Raw genomic sequence first — 16,332 nt, forward strand, 5'->3', positions numbered from 1 at the left:
ATTATATACAAAAATACACTGCATGTATGAAGGCTCAAGCACATGGTATTTACTGACGATCTCACATGTAGAACATTTTTTACAAACCAGTATAGTATTGTAAATTATTTTTAAAATAAAATATTAGTAAGACGTGTGCTTTGAGTTAAAATAGCCATCACTAAAAATAAAACAAATAACTGCACATGGCTCAATAAATACAACTCAACATGAATTCAACAACTGAGCCTATATTCTTCGCCTTCCTTTTGCATCTCTGTCCATATGAATTCTGAGATGTTTCTTCAGGTGACTTGACTGACTGAATGTCTTGCCACATTGTTGGCAGCCATAAGGTCTTTCACCTGTATGAACCCTCTTGTGTTTCTGCAGGTTACCAGCATGACTGAAGCATCTTCCACAATGTAGGCAGCGGAAAGGCTTCTCCCCTGTGTGGCAGCGCTCATGGATCCGTAGATTCCCAATTCGGTTGAAAGTCTTCCCACATACAACACACATGTGGCTGTCATCCTGACTGTTCCCAAAGCAGGGTATCCGGATACCTTGGACCAGCTCAGGATGGCATTCAAATGGAAATGTGTCCACAAACGTGCTGAGGCCATCTGCGTTGATGTAGTGCACAAGACTAGGATTCTCTGCATTGCCTTCCATGGGCTCAGAGATACCACCGTTCTGTGCTGCACTGCTCTCAAAATCACCACATGATGAGAAAAGCTGGTTCTGATTTACATGTTCATGTGAGGATGAATATTCCTGTGGTAGCTCAGGCTCGGTTTTGATCACTGGGAGAGTGGGAGAGCTTGAGTCGCTTCCAGGCTTTGTGGAGTGGTCTTGGTCAGTGTCGGCCAGCGAACGAGTCATGTAAACCGTCAAGGCTGCATTGGACACATTTGACAACCTCTCCTGATGCTCATCTTCACCTAGTGCAACCATGAGGCTGCAGGTGTCTGTTTCTGACGATGTATGTGTCAACTCCTCAGAGTTGCTTTTTTTTTTCCTTAGTCGTTTCTTCCAGTTGACCTTTGGCTCACATCTACTATCATTTTCTGGTTCGAGTTCATCTTGCCTTGTTGGTTCATCTTCTTGCTTGGTTTGAGTTGAAGACTGATCGTAAAGAGTCTTGTCTGTAAACAAAGCACTCAGTGAGTAAACCATAATGACTAGAGCTTGACTGATAGACAAGTGAATTCTCTTGAATAGTGTTTCTCAGCTAGTGAATTAGGACCCCAAAAAGTGAGTCACAAAACATTCTGACAAGAGTTGTGGACAAAGAACCACCTTTGAGAGAGTAGTGGTGAATGCAAGAATTGTCTCCCAAATTCAATGGCAAACCAGAAAACTATACAAGTTGGGTGAGGTGCAACATTTAATTTCTCCTATAAATATGAATCACTAACTTTTGGTCTTAAATTAATACACTCAAGACAACTTAGTGTTTCCATTCATTGTTGGTTATAAAAATTAAATAATTCAGCTGTTTAACGATTTAGAACAATGGCTGCTAACCTGCATCGTCTCTCCTTATGTTTTCTTGCAGCTCCTGCAGTCTTCTCTTCAGACTGTGATTCTCTCTCTGAGTTCTGGCAGTCTTCTCCTGGTACTCGGACACGGTCTCCTTCACCACGTCCAGGACCTCCTGCACGGCCACAGTCAGCAGCCTGGCCACACGGGCGCTCAGGCGGTCAAGTTTCGACATGGTTTACAGTTATACTGATGCGCAGCTGGTGAGTTGATGGGAATCTGGGGTTGTGTGAATGTTTCAAGTAATAATCGGCAGATGCTGCGACATTTGATCAATGATCGATATGGCTCGCAGCTTTGATTTCAGAGGGAACCTGAGCCCGACAGACAGCATCGGCACGTGTAAAACCAATGTTTGTTTTCATAACAACCGCAACGGGGTGTCTACTGTCTAGTGTTCTGATTTCTAAACTTAAAGTTAGCAAGCCGTCTCATTTATCCTTTAGCAGTGTATCTGGACAAAACATTCGCGTGACCCCGGCCGCATAGCCTAGCTAGTGCAATCTGCGATGGTGCCCCACAAACCAAACACTCTTTTTCACTTTATTATGGTGGATATGAAGAAGACCCGAGAAGATACCGGCCTGTCGCGCCGATATCCTCGCGGGAGCTGTAAACAAATGGCCCATCATATTTTTTCTCCCGTATTTAATCGCAGTGCCTTGTGGGTAATGGTGTTCTTGGTTAGTTAGTTGCTGCACCCCACCATCACACACATGTTCTTCTGGGGGTTCTCCCTCAAGGGCTTGTGGACAATTAAAACAAATGTTAAATAATATTGAAAAATACAATTCAACAGTGTTCAAACTCACTGTGTAACTAGCCTGGGCATCGTTCCTTTTCGGGTATATGATCCGGTCGGAAAAAAAAAGAAAAGCGACCGGATCGCGACAAACCGGAAAGACGTCTCACCCCAAAATAGGTCCGTCCCCAAAATCCTTGATACGGCGTAGTTTAGCTTATTTTTTAAATATAAATGTGAGTGTACTTTCCAGAGACTATTTAGCGTCTGTATTATCCATATTATCCCACGGGGAAATTCTATTCCATTTAAATAGGGATTGGGGAACCAAAACAAAGCGGCACCGCAAAACCGGATCGCGACAAAACCGGAAAGAGGATGCTTTTTTTTTTTTTTTTTTCAGTAGGCGTGGTCTAGACCGGATCATATGGGCCTTCAGTAACGAATACCAGGCTTTCCTCCGAGGTGGAAAGACTGGTGATGCGAGGTTACTGTGTAAGTGTAACCTACCGTAACTTCAAACATCATCATTCAAACATCTGGCTTCAGCACCTGATGTTTCTGTGTGCTTGCTTATTTATCTTTATCTCAACATGTTTTTGATTGATTGAATACTTATATATAATAAGGTCTGTTAAAAGGATTTAAAAGATTTTTTTCAAGAAAGCGCTATGGCTTGTTTTCATTGGGGTCCTGTGTACTCAATTCATCAAAACATTTAATGACAGACAGATATACTATACTATACCTGCAAAAACATAATATAAACGAGTAAAATATGTACAGTAAACAGTTTTTTTGGGGGGGGCTTCAGGGGCCAATTCCGAATTGCAGCCACCTCTTTTAGAGCGGTTTTGAAGCAGAGTAAGGATTCACACTTTTTTATGACTGTTGGTAGGGCATTCCACATTTTGGTGGCACAGCAGGAGAACAAATGTTAAAAACCTTGTTTGAGCCAAGTGTGGGTTGAACGTGTTTTGTGGAGCTCCTTCTGGTGTTGTGATTGTGGACGTCTTTGAAGTAGTTTGACACAGGTACATGGATATATTTGTGGTGTAGTGTATCTTGTAGACTAGGCCCATTGCAAGTTGCTGTTGTAGTCTGTCTTCTCTACCCTGAGCCATCCCACGCTGGCAAAATGAGCAGGGGTTAGATGAGTTGTAGGTGTGAGGCCAAGTAGTAGCCTGACCAGTTTGTGGAGCCTTGTTTATAAGGCCTTTGTGGTGCCAAGAGAGGTGCAAGCATAGTCAAAGTGACATTTGATGAGTGCTCCTGCTAGAGTCCTCAATGTATTCCTACTGACCAGTGAGGAGATCCTGTACAAAAATCTTATTCTTTGGTTGACTGTTTTGATTACTTTAGTTGCCATGTTTTCACTGGAAAGATTTGCCTCTAAAATGCAACCCAGGTAGGTAATTTCCTCTTTTCTTGTCACATTGTCACCCACAAACTGTACTACACATACTGTATTGTAGACAAAAACAGGCTTCTAATGCTGGGTGCATTTATTAAGATAGTGATAGAGAATAGATTAGGTGCGGTTAATGAGTTATATATATATAAAAAAAAGTGTAAATGTAATGATACAAGAAATGAAGCATAGGGGAAAGGAGAAGAATATGTATTATACGCTTTTATTTTATTTTACCTTGAGTAGGCTATTTGTAGGTGTAACCATATCCTTGCAAAAAGGAGCACTGTTTGTGAAAACCAAGCTCTACTACTTCTAAGCACATTTTCATTAGCAATAATGTGGACCAAAAACATGTCATTAAAGGCACTGCATAACATAAATAAAATAATTGTCTTCATTCCTTATCATCAAACATGTATTTTAATCCATCTTGATTGAGAGCAGAGCATTCAAGATACCGTTTGATGGTATTTCTTTTCAACTTCAACTTGGAAGTCAAGTGTTAATTTATCCATTTGTAACTATATGTGCAACTACTCTAGAGTGTACACATTACATTAGTGCATTCTCAGAGTTAAATGAAGATTTAAATTGGTAGTCAACAAAACAACAAAAATTGTCTATATTTTTCTAAAATGGTGAAAACAGCAGATTTACAATCTCAACAGTATATAGGGCTTAAGTGGTTTAAGGCTATTAGTGCTGCCGTCTAATAGGTCAGCAATTAAATGGTATCGTGAATTGGATTCTAGTCTTGCAATTTAATTTGATGTTTAAAAAACTAGAAATAAACAAAAGTATCCTAGTAACATCAATTTGAACTCAATATAGCAAATATATTTTATAGGGAATTAGAATGGAAGCAGAGGCCTAGTGTAAAGTGCCTGTAGATCAAATGTCATATGCTTGCTATACCCCAGCATCCGTATTGTGGGGAAAGCTTTCGCTGAAAATAGCAGATCGACAAGCTCACATCATGTTATTGTGATCGTTTCAATAACTTTGCCTAAAAAATATTTTCATACTGCATTGCCTACTTCTGTTAGAAAATGAGTTCATGCTGAAAATGATCAATCAACCTAATAGAAAACGGGCGTAAACACTTGTGGTGTCAGTAAATTAACTGTTAAGCCCCGGAGAAGACAGAGAAATACTTTTATAAATTGAAGGTATTCAGGCAGGAATTGGAACAGCTGTCCCTTTGAAGTACCTCCCTCCTGTTAAGTTGTGTAACTAAACAGTGAAACATTCATCTCAAAGTCATCTATATGAGACTGGGTGCAGCTATAATGTTCAAAGTTGTACTGTGATTGTGAATTTGACCTGTCAGTGATCATGTACAGTACCAACGTACAAAGTACCTTGGTTAATATTAAGCTCTTTATACAGTATGGTAAGACTATTAAAAAAAAAGTTTAATCCTTTTTCAATATACTGAAATGAAACAATAAATTGGCTTAAGAGATCTATATGTGGATATGATTGAGAACATTTGTTATACTGTATTAAGCTGTACTTAATTAAGCTACCAAATCAATCAATCAATATTAATTTAAGATTGGGTAAGATTTAAAATAAAGCTTAAAAACATTACAACTTGTTTAAGTGTTTTTCTTGTGGAGGCTGGGGAGTTACAGATCCAAACTTTCAAGGTTATTTATTTGATATACAGTTCAAATTGTGTGGAAGACTGTACAGTTCAAGGATAACAGTGAACATGGGCTGGGGATCATTTAATTTATTTATGCTGCTATCAATTAATTTACTTCAAATCTGATTGTAATTCTAAAATTGCAGGCCGACATACATTTCAAATTAAAACATTTCATTATGTGATGAATTATTTTACATCCAACGTCTGTTTGCTCTGTTAACATAGTCAGCCCCATGAAAATTATTTCTTTGATACAAATGCCCATAAAGTTCACAAGCTTGAGATCCAGCTGTATAACATTTACTGGTCCTTTCAACAGAATTTGATGAAGACCTTTGCAATCTGTGTGGCACCGACGGGTATAATTTGTTGCAACACATCCCTAATTATCAGTAATAATCTGTCTATTGCAAATATCTAAAAAGAGTCATTTCAAACATAACTTGTGAAAAGATTATCTTCTTTATTAAAGGTGCAACATACTAGCGCTACAGATGAGTAAGTTGGTGCTTTTTAAAATTACTTGAGTGACTGAAACGTTTTCCACACTGAGTACAGCCATAGGGCCTCTCGCCCGTGTGGTAACGCTGGTGTATTTTCAGGTAGCCGGACTGGCTGAAAGACTTCCCACACACTAAACAGCAGTATGGCTTCTCTCCCGTGTGGACCCTGTTGTGTTTTTTAAAGTCACCTGCATGTCTGAAGGCACGGCCACAGAGTGAGCAGCAGTAGCGGTTTTCCCGTGTGAGATGTCTCTGGAATGTTCGCAAGCCTGTTCCGCCTATGACCCTCCTGTTTGTGAAAATGTCATCTTGTTTTTCAACATCACTGTTTGTGCTGTACCTACTGGACAGTGGCGCAGTGAGATTGCTACCAACTGCTGGTGGCTCTTCAATGCTATTTTGGCCCAGATTGAAGAACATCCTTGATCCAAAGAAGGCCCCTGAATTAGCTTGAAGAAGTTCTTGGTCTAGTGAGCCCAAGTTTGGACCGCTTGTCCCGGAAACATCATAAAAATACTCTGTGGCGTGTGTGGAATCCTCACCAAATTCAGGCTCGGTCTTGATCTCAAACGAGGCAAGGAGTGAAGGATGAGAACTGTTTACAGAGACAGACTTTGCATCTGTAGAGTTCACATGATTTGAAACTGATGTTAATGTTCTGTCACAAGTCTCTGTTTTAAGGGTTATTGGGTCATCAAACTGACAAGGAATACTTAGTGACTGAACTTTTTCCTCACAGTTGGATGACTCACCAGCACTATCTTTAGGTGAATCTGGGGAGAGATCTTCTGAACTGTCCTCATTGGATGAGATTTCTATTTTCTCTGCCAACAGTTCTTTCTGATGCTGCTTGATGGAACACACCTCCACATTGGTCTTCCATGTTGGAGTGGCAACCGTTGGCATAACTTCTGCAAGATAATACAAATGAAAAACAATGTTTATATTGAACAGAAAACCTCATATACACCAGTGGTTCTCAACCCTTTCAGGCTGTGACCCCCCCAATAATCATATTTGAACTGGGGACCCCCCACCCTGATAAGCACTTGGAATGTAGGAGTTGAGGCATTCAATTTCGTTTGACTTGGTTCCACAGATGAATATTGTGAAAATAGCAGATCTACAAGTTCACAACACCTCGCGTAGATCTTGTAGATCTGTTATTTTCACAATATTTGTCCCTTTGTTATATTGACAATTTGGCCAATGTTTGACCAGTTTTAGTCTTTTGATGCAGTCATTTTTCATTTATTCTTTTAGGTTTTAAAAGTCCTTAAATTGTCACTTCATTGTCATCTGGGGACCCCCCTGGGGGTCCTGACCCACAGGTTGATAACCACTGACATAAACCATCTGTTGTCTTTCTTTTTACCCTTGTTCTCTCTCTTCAACTGGTCTTGGAGTTCCTGGAGTCTTCTCTTCAGACTGTCGTTCTCTCTCTGAGTTCTGGCTGTCTTCTCCTGGTACTCAGACACAGTGTCCTTCACCACCAACAGAACCTCGTGCACGGCCACAGACAGCAGCTTCGTCACCCGGGCATTCAGACGCTCTATTTTGGACATCCTTTTGGACTGGCGCTGTCCAATTCTTTAGTATATCGTCGATGAGCCGAGCATGCAGGGAGGGGAGCTCTATAAACCGCTTCCCTCTGTCATTAGAACAGGTTGATAATGTTGCATCAACGCCTTTAGCATCAAATACACTGGAATCCTGTTAAGAATGGAACAGTATTCTTTGTGTTTTTTCTAATAATGCATTTATAACACATCTTGTGCGAATCCTCGTTGGAGCTTTGTCATCTGCAATCTAATATTGCTGTTGTCTCTCTAATTTGACGTTATCACTGGTGTGCAATACAACACCAGTTGGGGAAAGTTCAAGTTAAAATAGGTTTAAATGGAAGTGTTGGTATTTATCAAATAAATTACCGTAAGAGTTGTTCCAACACAACAATCTGACTGACCGTTTCGTATCTCGACAGCTTTCTTCCTGGTCCAGGTTTACATTGCCCCGCCCCTCTAACTGGTCAGAGATCAGCTTTTGTCTCCTGTCCATAATAATCTGGATCCAGTCCTGTGATCCAGGCATTTGCTGTACAGTTCCCAGACCAGCTTCGAAAGGCAGCTACACCCAAAAAACATCCTTCTTCTGCAGATACACAGATGTTTAATGTTTTGTCGCCCTCTACTGGTGCACAAAAGCAAAGCAAAGTTTGTTGTTTACCCAGGGTGTTGGACTAAGTGCGGAACTTATTTACAGCCAGACCCTGCATGGAAGCCTTGCTCAAGGGCTATTCAGCGGTGATTCATGATTGATGTGATGAATTGGGGAATCGAACTAGGGACCTTCCGGTATCAAGGCCGCCCCTCTAACCACTAGGCCACCGTTTGAGTACCAACACATTATGGAGCGCACCTTTTTAGCCACTTAAACCCCCATATGGGTAACCGGAGTCCCTCAGGGCTTACTACTAGTGTATTTTCTGTTCTCATAAAGCAGTCACTGAAAATAGCCACCATCGCGTTGTGAACTTGTCGATCTGCTATTTTCAGCGAAAGCTTTCTCCACAATACGGATGCTGGGGTTTAAGTGGTTCATTTCAAGGACCCCCATTACCGTGAGTGTACAAATAGTACCACATTTGGTTCCATTTGTACAGTCTCAGAGTTACACACCTGTATAGGCCCCCCCCCATTTGCCCTGAGGGTCCCTGGACTCTTTGAGAACCACTGTTATGAAGGATTCTTATAGACACTTACCCAGTAACCAGTTCCTCAGTTTATTTTGCCTTGCGTAAACATGGAGGACATTTCAGAGCAGACCAATTAATTAATATCAGTCTTAAATAAACATTGCACTGCCACCTCATCACTGACACAGACAACCAAATGTTGATTTTAAGCGTTACATAATCCAGCATTTCGTTCATCCATTTTTTTTCTGATGGAACATTTATAAAGTCCTTATAGGATCACCATAAATGGCAAAACAAAAATGGCAAAACAAACTTTTTTTTCTCCCAATATGGCATTTTAAAAACTATAAACATTTACATGTCTCAGCACATTCACTTGGGTCTTATTATTTAGTCTGTATGAATTTACAGCTGTCCCTCTAGAGCCGATTCCTCAAACAGACCGAGCAAATTCTTCTTTGGTTCAAAGCTATAACGAGAGAAGACCTCCTCTGTCTGGACCCTGTAGCGTGCACGTCGCTGTGAACCAGAAGAGCATGCGCAATGCCTGCTGTGCGAGGAGTGGTCGCCCAGGTTATGTGCTTGTGACGCTGTGTGTGTGGGACTCAGACTGGCTGTCAGGCAGGAGCCATTGGAGTTGATGTTGGAAGGGGTGTGTTCCAAACTGCATGTGGGCGAATGACCAAAGCCAGAGCCAGAGGGTGTGTGTGCAGGACTGAGCATCATCGGTGATAGCGGGATAGGAGTAGAAGTGCTTCCCACAGATAGCCTGGATTTGATCCTGTTGAGTGAAGGAAAATTCAAACATGTGAGCAAGACATTTAAGAGAAACAAGTGGTCCAGACATCAACTTATATAATACGTTTTTTTTTCACCTCATTATAGCTAGTCTATTACAGTTTTCCCAACCCTCTTTGGTTCAGGGCTCACTTGAAAATATAGAAAGCGTTCATGGCCCACACATCTGACCACTGAACACCGGAGCCTATAATTGCGTTCTGAGAACGTGCTTTAAACCAAAACATTGTAGTATACATAAATACACTACATTACAGTATAAATTCCTATTATTCGGTATTGCAGTGATGACACATTTTCAAGGTTTTAAAAATAAATACCACAATACATTTTTTTTTTACATAACGTCTGTCGGGTGGAAACCTTTAACGTTCAAAACTTACTTTTACTTTTCAGAGGATTCATATTCAAAAATAGTTAAAGTAGCAGATCTACAAGGTCAAAACATGTTGCTTCGCGCCATGTTTCGAGCTTGTGGATCTGCTGCTTTTGATATTTTTGTGTGACGCTGTAGTATGATTAAGTAGGGCATTAATTTACGAAAAAAACACAAGAAGGTAGATATTTATATTAATATTATAATGTCATTAAAATCATAGTGTTTTTCCAATGATTTGGGGCTCACTTCCAATAATACCCTCATGGCCCTACACATTGGGAATGTCTAGCCTATTGTATTCTCTCTCACCTGTGTGCGAAGGTTGGGGAGCCAGTTGGATCCAGTATAAACACATCTTCAGCATCATCGTCTAGGCTGCCTGGGTCAGTATTTAAGATGCTAAGGGCCAGCGTAACGTCTCTCTCCCAGCTGTCCTTTGGAGGCGTGCAGGGCGCTGGGGCTGTCCAATGTAGAAACGGCAAGTGAAGGGATGACAGCAACCTCCAACCAACGGAAACCACAGACTACAAGAGAAAGTTAAAATGAGCAAGTCAGAGTATTAATAAGGGTCAGCATCTTTGTTATATATTCCAAAGGGGATCAGTTGATAAGTGGGTTTTATCTTTTCAAACAACTGTTCTAGGACAGCGATTTTATAACTTTGTTTGCCTAAGGCACACACCAATGGGCAAGTCAAAATCTCAAGGCACACCTGTATTCATAGCAAAAATAGCATCTCTACAATCTCACAAAGCGTTGTTGTTCCAAGTAACGAGTTGTGAGCTTGTAGATTGGCTATTTTCACTATTTCTTGACAATTTTTGGAAATACAAAAAAAATTATAGGACTACAATGTCATGCCGGAAATAGGGACGGTAGGTTTAAAGTGGATACAATAAAACGTAGTTTTGCATCGTTTTATATTGGGTTCATTGTCACTGCACCGAATATGCCAAAACAAATTCCTTGTATGAACGTTATACTTGGCAATAGAGTATTTATGATACATTCAACTTCATTCACCTGGTAGAGGGACACCAAAGTGAGCATGGCCTCATGGAGAACTAGAGAGAGGCGTCTCCTCCACCTGTTTCTCCTCACAGAGGGGAGGGATAGAAGGTCAGCGACAGTGGCTCTTTCAGACGGCTCTGGTGCCAGCATCCTCCTGAGCACTGTCTGCAGCTCAGTTGACAGGACTGCAAATACAGATCACAATGAAGCAAGTTGCCTAATATAGAGAGACATATGACATATTCTGCTGTTTTAAAGGATCATGCCAGTGTTCTGGCATGTTTAGTTCATGGACTACGACTCACGGTATACTTGAAAATACTGCAGACCATTTTCCAAAACATACTGATTTTGGAATAATTACCAGTGATTTTATTATTATTATTATATATGTATATTTTTTCAATTCTCCAATTCAAACATTCAGTTTAATCAAGGTTTTATATGTCACTCACTCATACAGGTACCAAGTAGCGAAATGTTGATATTAATCCCACCTTAAAAATCTTTGCTTCTCTGGCTGACAATTCTGTCTCCCTGCGGGGGAAATTCAGTACTGTGTAGATCAAGCAGGGTAAAAGGCATCACCCAGGTTCTTCTTGTCGTGTCCACAAGAAAGTCAGTTACAAGGCTTGGCTATATGTGGTTCAGCCACAGCTGAACACATTGCTGTCCTTTAATATTACTAGACTGATGCCCATCGGGCACCGACCTACTTGGGAACGATGCAAGTTGGGAACGATCGAAATATCGAATGCATGCCCCACCCTGTTATGCAATACCTGTTACACCTGTTGTCTGTCTGTCTATGTCCCTTTTGTGCCCATATATGGAGATCTCTGTCGCTGCCTGTCCTTGTCCCTTTTATGCACATATATGGTGATCCCTTCGACCGAGTCGACGCCAAGTTTTAAGTCGTCGGTTGGACCGTTCTCAAGATAGGTGTATTACAGACGTGATTACAGACGTACGTACAGAGATTTCTTGCATTTATTGTAAGATACTCTAACTCTGCCAAGTCCGATGCTGTGCAGGGCTGTTCCAGCAGGGGGCATATCAAGAGGTGCTGCATGGTTTGTGGTTCAGCACCACAGTCACAAACAAGTACCCTGTCAGTCATATTTACTCCTTTTAAAAGGCATTAAAACATTCAAAAGTCTCTGCAAGTTCCATACTGAAATAAATACAATGGTGTCCTCAGAGAAATAAAACAACGGTATGCTTTGGGAAATGGTCGACTCTGCAGTCATTTTAAGTACTGTATACTGTGAATTGTAGTAGATGGGCTATACATACCAGACCAACGGTATGGTCTTTCAAATGAAAGGTGTTGTTACCATTAGTAAACTCTGATGGGAGGTAGCCTTGTCTGAGTTTCTGCCAGCCATCTCCACCTGTGGGAATCTCCATATTGCACGCAAGCTCCAAAATAGTTATACCCAGACTGAGAAAAAATAATTAAGACAATAAAAAGGTGAGAGTTTTCATCACACAGGCATTTTTGTTTTTGTAATAGCTACAGTTAGGGCTGTCACAATCATCATCAATTTTCATTAAATGTTTTAGTAGCACTTTAAACAAACATCCTATTAACAAACATTAATTAACAGTTAGGATTTGTAAACAAAATAATCTACTATGGTTAAAACAGGCCATATTATCGTTTAACAATATTGTTTTAACTGGCTGAAATAGATGATCTACAAGCTCACAAGCATTGAGTTTATAGATCTGCTATTTATATGTTTGTTTTTGAAATGTATGAAAAGTTTTCAAAGGATACATTTATACAGACAAAGTGAAACGATTCTGACAATTAACTGCATTTATCTCAAATGATTGCGTTCAGGCGATTGTGACAGGGATCTTTGACAAGGATGTATTCTCACCTGAAAACATCTGCCGCAAGACCATACTCTCCTCTGAGCAGCTCAAGGGCCATGTATCTGGGATCTCCCTCCTGGAGATCGTCCTCCTTCCCTTTACCTCCTAATGAGACTGCCCCCCTTTGTGGGAGCTCCATCAGCAGCCCAAAATCCCCCAGCTTAAGACGACCCGAGCGAGTGAGGAACACATTGGCAGGCTTGATGTCCAGGTGGACAAATCCCTGGGAATGCAGGTGGTGCAGGGCTGAGAGCAGGTCACACAGGTAGGACCATGCTGCGGGCTCATCTAGATTGGACAGTTTTAAAACAAATTTAAGTCAATATCAACCCATTATGCCTTTTAAGCATGCCTGGTGATTTGAAATTCAAACTTTGCTCTTTTATTTCCCTTTCACAATCACAGCAAGGTACGTGTAACCAACAAACGCTATTTTTGCTCACTATTAAAACAATTCAGATTAATAATCATAATCTTGGCCCAGTGGGATGTAGGCCCCCCTCCACGTCCAACTGGGAGGAGGCCCCCAGGCAGACCATGGACCAGATGGTGGGATTATATCTCCACGAGTCCACGGCCTCGCTGGCCTTGGAATGCCTAGGGATCCCCCAGGATGAAGTGGCTAATGTTGCCCGGAAAAGGGAAGTCTGGAGCTCTCTGCTGGAACTGTTGCCCCTGGGACCCAACTCCGGATAAGCAGTTGAAGATGGATGGATAGTCATGAATATGATTTTATTCTACTTTTCAACATATTGACTAACAACTACAGAAAGCTAAATTATATCTATGCTCAGAAAATGTGAACATTTTGACCTGAATTTATGTGGTTCTACATTAATTCTTGAGCAGTTCTATTGCCCAATCTATTGCTCTTTATCACTGACCTGGGGTAGGAGGCTGGTCCTCAACATGGAGCAGCAGGGTAGTGCAGCACAGCTCCGTTTGAATGTACAGACGGCTACCCTCTTCCCAGGCCGCCACAAAGCCAAGAATGTGGGGGTGTGGACACAGACGCTCATGGTTCCGTGCCTCCTTCACACTCCGGTTCCGGTCACCGTTGCCCCTAAATTGATGAACCGAGCGCTTGACTGCATAGTGACGTCCGTCCTCGTGGCTCAGCACCTATGACATAAAACCTTCTGATGAATCTTGTGTGACCTAGCCCTATTTGTATTATGCTATGCTTTGTATATACTCTATTTCTGTCCAAGTGTCTGTTTAAAAAGAAAGAATTGTCTGCAATTAACATTTAGTCATGTGCTATGTCTAAGAGTCCCTGCGACATACTAGTGTCATGTCCAGGGGGGCCTCAGGGCTCGGCAAGGCTTACTTACTTATGTCTAAGAAGAAATGTGGATGGTCTTATTTTGCTTACAAGACCCTGTTGTACCGTGTGGGCAGCGAAATACGGATCACAAGATAAATAGTAAAGACATGAATCAGACCGTGAATCAGACTGTTGAACAAGGCATGAACACCGCCTATGTTTAGTGTTTTATTTAACCTTGTTTATCTCTTTCCCTTTGTTCTCACTCTACCTCTGCACTCTCTCTTCTCATGGAACGTGCACGGAAAAAGTGAAAAGTGAAAACAGATCCTGATTCTCCATCTCTTCTTTTTCTAGGATATTTGAAACCATTTCTAGTGAAATAACAGGACTACTAAAGAAGTCTACATTTCAGCATGAATTCCCTGTCTGTTAGAAATAAAAAAAACATCACAAAACCACTAACTAACCACTACATTGTCACCAGGTCAGTTTAACACATTTCTTGTCTTCTCTCTCTTGTAAGTCTCACCTTGTAGACCTCTCCGAAAGAGCCTCTCCCAAGCAGGCCCAGGTTAGTGAAGCACTGATCGAAGTAGGACTGGTGCTTGCTAGGGTCATAAAGAGAGGTCAGAAGGGGTGACCTATTGAGAGAGCTGGAAATGGGTTTCCAGGGGGTGGGTCGCACTCTGCTTAGCTGAGGACATGGTGGTGGTGGACACCGGGGCAAAGAATGTGACAGCTGGACAGGGGATGAGTGGGGTGAGACTGATGTTGAGGATGAGGAGAAAGGCAGTCGTCGTCTTCTTTTGAGGGAGAAGGACTGTTCTGCAAGGGCGAAGTGAGCAGGAAGGGGGAGAGGAGTCAGGGTCACTGTGCTTTCCACTGACATGATGAGGGAATGGTCTTTAGCTGAACTGAGTTGGCTGGTAATGTACAGCACCTTCTGTTCTTTTTAGACAGTGAACTGTAACAGAGAGAACAAGAAAAACAAAAGTATTATTGACTAGGGTAAAGGCATTTGGCTGAGGAGGTGAGGACTCAGGGACGTACAGTAGGGCTGCACATAAAGCCTGGCCTATTATAAGAGTTTTGAAATCAGTTCCAGAATTAGATTGGCAGAAATTATGAACAGCCTACAGTATATTTATATATATTTTTTCATTTTGAAATTATAGGCCAATACCTAATACTGTACATTTCTTATACCTGACAGTTTAGTGACTGACTATAGGCCAAGCCAATCCTGTTTGTAAACTCTGCTTGACATCTGATCTGCCTAGCAGACAATAAGAAATTGCTATTCCATCCATTGTCCTTAATAACCAAATAGGTCAAGAAAGTAAAAGTAGTATGGTAGATTAAAAGTGTATTTGTTTATTTGAAAAGCATCCCCCGTAGCTGATGCCATGGCAATCGGCTAGTCTTACTGGGGTCCACACAAAAACAAAACACACATAAAAACAAAACACATTTTGAAGATCCATATTAAAACTAACTTCACAAGTCATGTAAACCAATGAATTTGAATAACTGTTAATTTAAAAAAAAAAATGTAGCTAAATTGAATGAGATTCCCCTACATTTTGGCAGTAATTCATATTTTGTTTGCTTTAAACAGCTCAGCTGGATCACCTGGATGTAAGAGTAAAACAAATGTGTGTCTGTCTGTCTGTACATTATGTGTACAAAGTGTGAGATGCCCGTTATGTGTGGTATGTGGGTTATCTGAGAGAACATTTTTCGTAACATTGGTAATCAACAAAGATACATTTAACTCACCCTGCTCTTGTATCGTTAGTTCCTTATTCCACACACTGACATTTAGTTACATACATCAGGTTGACTGACACTGACAGCCATAATCAGCACGGGGGGAAAAAACGCTAACGTTAACAATGTTGTCAACAACAACATATATAATGCTAACTGGACAAGCTGGCTAACCTGTCTAGTCTAGTCAGCAGTACCACTACCGTACTGTGTACTGACTTAACAACTAAACACTGACAACTAGTCCAAAAGTAGGACGAAAAACATGCCAACCAGACTAAACGAAAAAAGTTGGTTAACGTACGTTACGTTGTTTGGAATGTTCAAAAATGGGTTTATATCGCGCGGGCGCACACACACGCACACACCCTTCTGAGTTGTCTCTCTGCTCGCGCCAAAACATAGAAGATAATATAAATAGAAGTAAAGCATGCGCACTGAGCTACGTACTGTACGTAGGCTACGTAACCTGGACAAAGTTCCTATCGCGCTTGCGCAATGTGCGGAGGAGCTGCAGTGGGAGTTATTACCAGGGTGCTTTTTTGCCTTGTATTTGATCATAAAAGGGATACAGCATAGGTGGGCACTAGGGACATCTGGATCTGGGCACCTCGATGTAAAATTGGCAAAACATTATGCAAAATGTAAAAAATATATATTTGAAAAATGGTCTTAAGTAATGTAAAGT

General features: G+C 41.2%; 3 protein-coding genes across 3 annotated transcripts; all 3 read right to left on the reverse strand.

Moving 5' to 3' along the window:
• Positions 1-66: 66 nt before the first annotated feature.
• Positions 67-2,031, reverse strand: LOC311059826 (uncharacterized protein). Its single transcript, XM_084077909.1, has 2 exons — positions 1,507-2,031; positions 67-1,124 (listed from the first exon to the last, which is right to left on the reverse strand). Exons 1-2 carry the CDS (start codon positions 1,694-1,696, stop codon positions 229-231), a joined length of 1,086 nt encoding a protein of 361 aa, XP_083934035.1. The 5' UTR covers positions 1,697-2,031; the 3' UTR covers positions 67-228.
• A 2,216-nt stretch (positions 2,032-4,247) lies between these two features.
• LOC311061043 (uncharacterized protein) lies at positions 4,248-7,823 on the reverse strand. The gene is made up of 2 exons (XM_084079526.1): positions 7,210-7,823; positions 4,248-6,745 (listed from the first exon to the last, which is right to left on the reverse strand). The coding sequence occupies exons 1-2, from the start codon at positions 7,397-7,399 to the stop codon at positions 5,820-5,822; spliced, it is 1,116 nt and encodes a 371-aa protein (XP_083935652.1). The 5' UTR covers positions 7,400-7,823; the 3' UTR covers positions 4,248-5,819.
• Positions 7,824-8,602: 779 nt separating this feature from the next.
• On the reverse strand, positions 8,603-16,014 carry pkmyt1 (protein kinase, membrane associated tyrosine/threonine 1). The gene is made up of 8 exons (XM_084078584.1): positions 15,654-16,014; positions 14,404-14,838; positions 13,489-13,726; positions 12,610-12,892; positions 12,058-12,164; positions 10,733-10,905; positions 10,019-10,233; positions 8,603-9,313 (listed from the first exon to the last, which is right to left on the reverse strand). The coding sequence occupies exons 2-8, from the start codon at positions 14,761-14,763 to the stop codon at positions 8,938-8,940; spliced, it is 1,752 nt and encodes a 583-aa protein (XP_083934710.1). The 5' UTR covers positions 14,764-14,838; positions 15,654-16,014; the 3' UTR covers positions 8,603-8,937.
• Positions 16,015-16,332: the final 318 nt, after the last annotated feature.

The sequence above is a fragment of the Gymnoscopelus microlampas genome (genome assembly GCF_963454915.1).
Source record: "Gymnoscopelus microlampas genome assembly, chromosome: 14".
Lineage (NCBI taxonomy): Eukaryota > Metazoa > Chordata > Actinopteri > Myctophiformes > Myctophidae > Gymnoscopelus > Gymnoscopelus microlampas.

What these genes read in the sequence shown, in the direction of transcription:
- LOC311059826 (XM_084077909.1), bottom strand. Translation starts at nt 1,696, where the DNA reads ATGTCGAAACTTGACCGCCTGAGCGCCCGTGTGGCCAGGCTGCTGACT. An exon ending in CATAAGGAGAGACGATGCAG is followed by an intron (nt 1,125 to 1,506) that starts GTTAGCAGCCAT and finishes CTTTGTTTACAG; the next exon opens with ACAAGACTCTTTACGATCAG.
- pkmyt1 (XM_084078584.1), bottom strand. Translation starts at nt 14,763, where the DNA reads ATGTCAGTGGAAAGCACAGTGACCCTGACTCCTCTCCCCCTTCCTGCT. An exon ending in GGACCAGCCTCCTACCCCAG is followed by an intron (nt 12,893 to 13,488) that starts GTCAGTGATAAA and finishes TGTCCAATCTAG; the next exon opens with ATGAGCCCGCAGCATGGTCC. An exon ending in TCCCCAACCTTCGCACACAG is followed by an intron (nt 9,314 to 10,018) that starts GTGAGAGAGAAT and finishes TTCACTCAACAG; the next exon opens with GATCAAATCCAGGCTATCTG.
- LOC311061043 (XM_084079526.1), bottom strand. Translation starts at nt 7,399, where the DNA reads ATGTCCAAAATAGAGCGTCTGAATGCCCGGGTGACGAAGCTGCTGTCT. An exon ending in GTTGAAGAGAGAGAACAAGG is followed by an intron (nt 6,746 to 7,209) that starts GTAAAAAGAAAG and finishes ATTATCTTGCAG; the next exon opens with AAGTTATGCCAACGGTTGCC.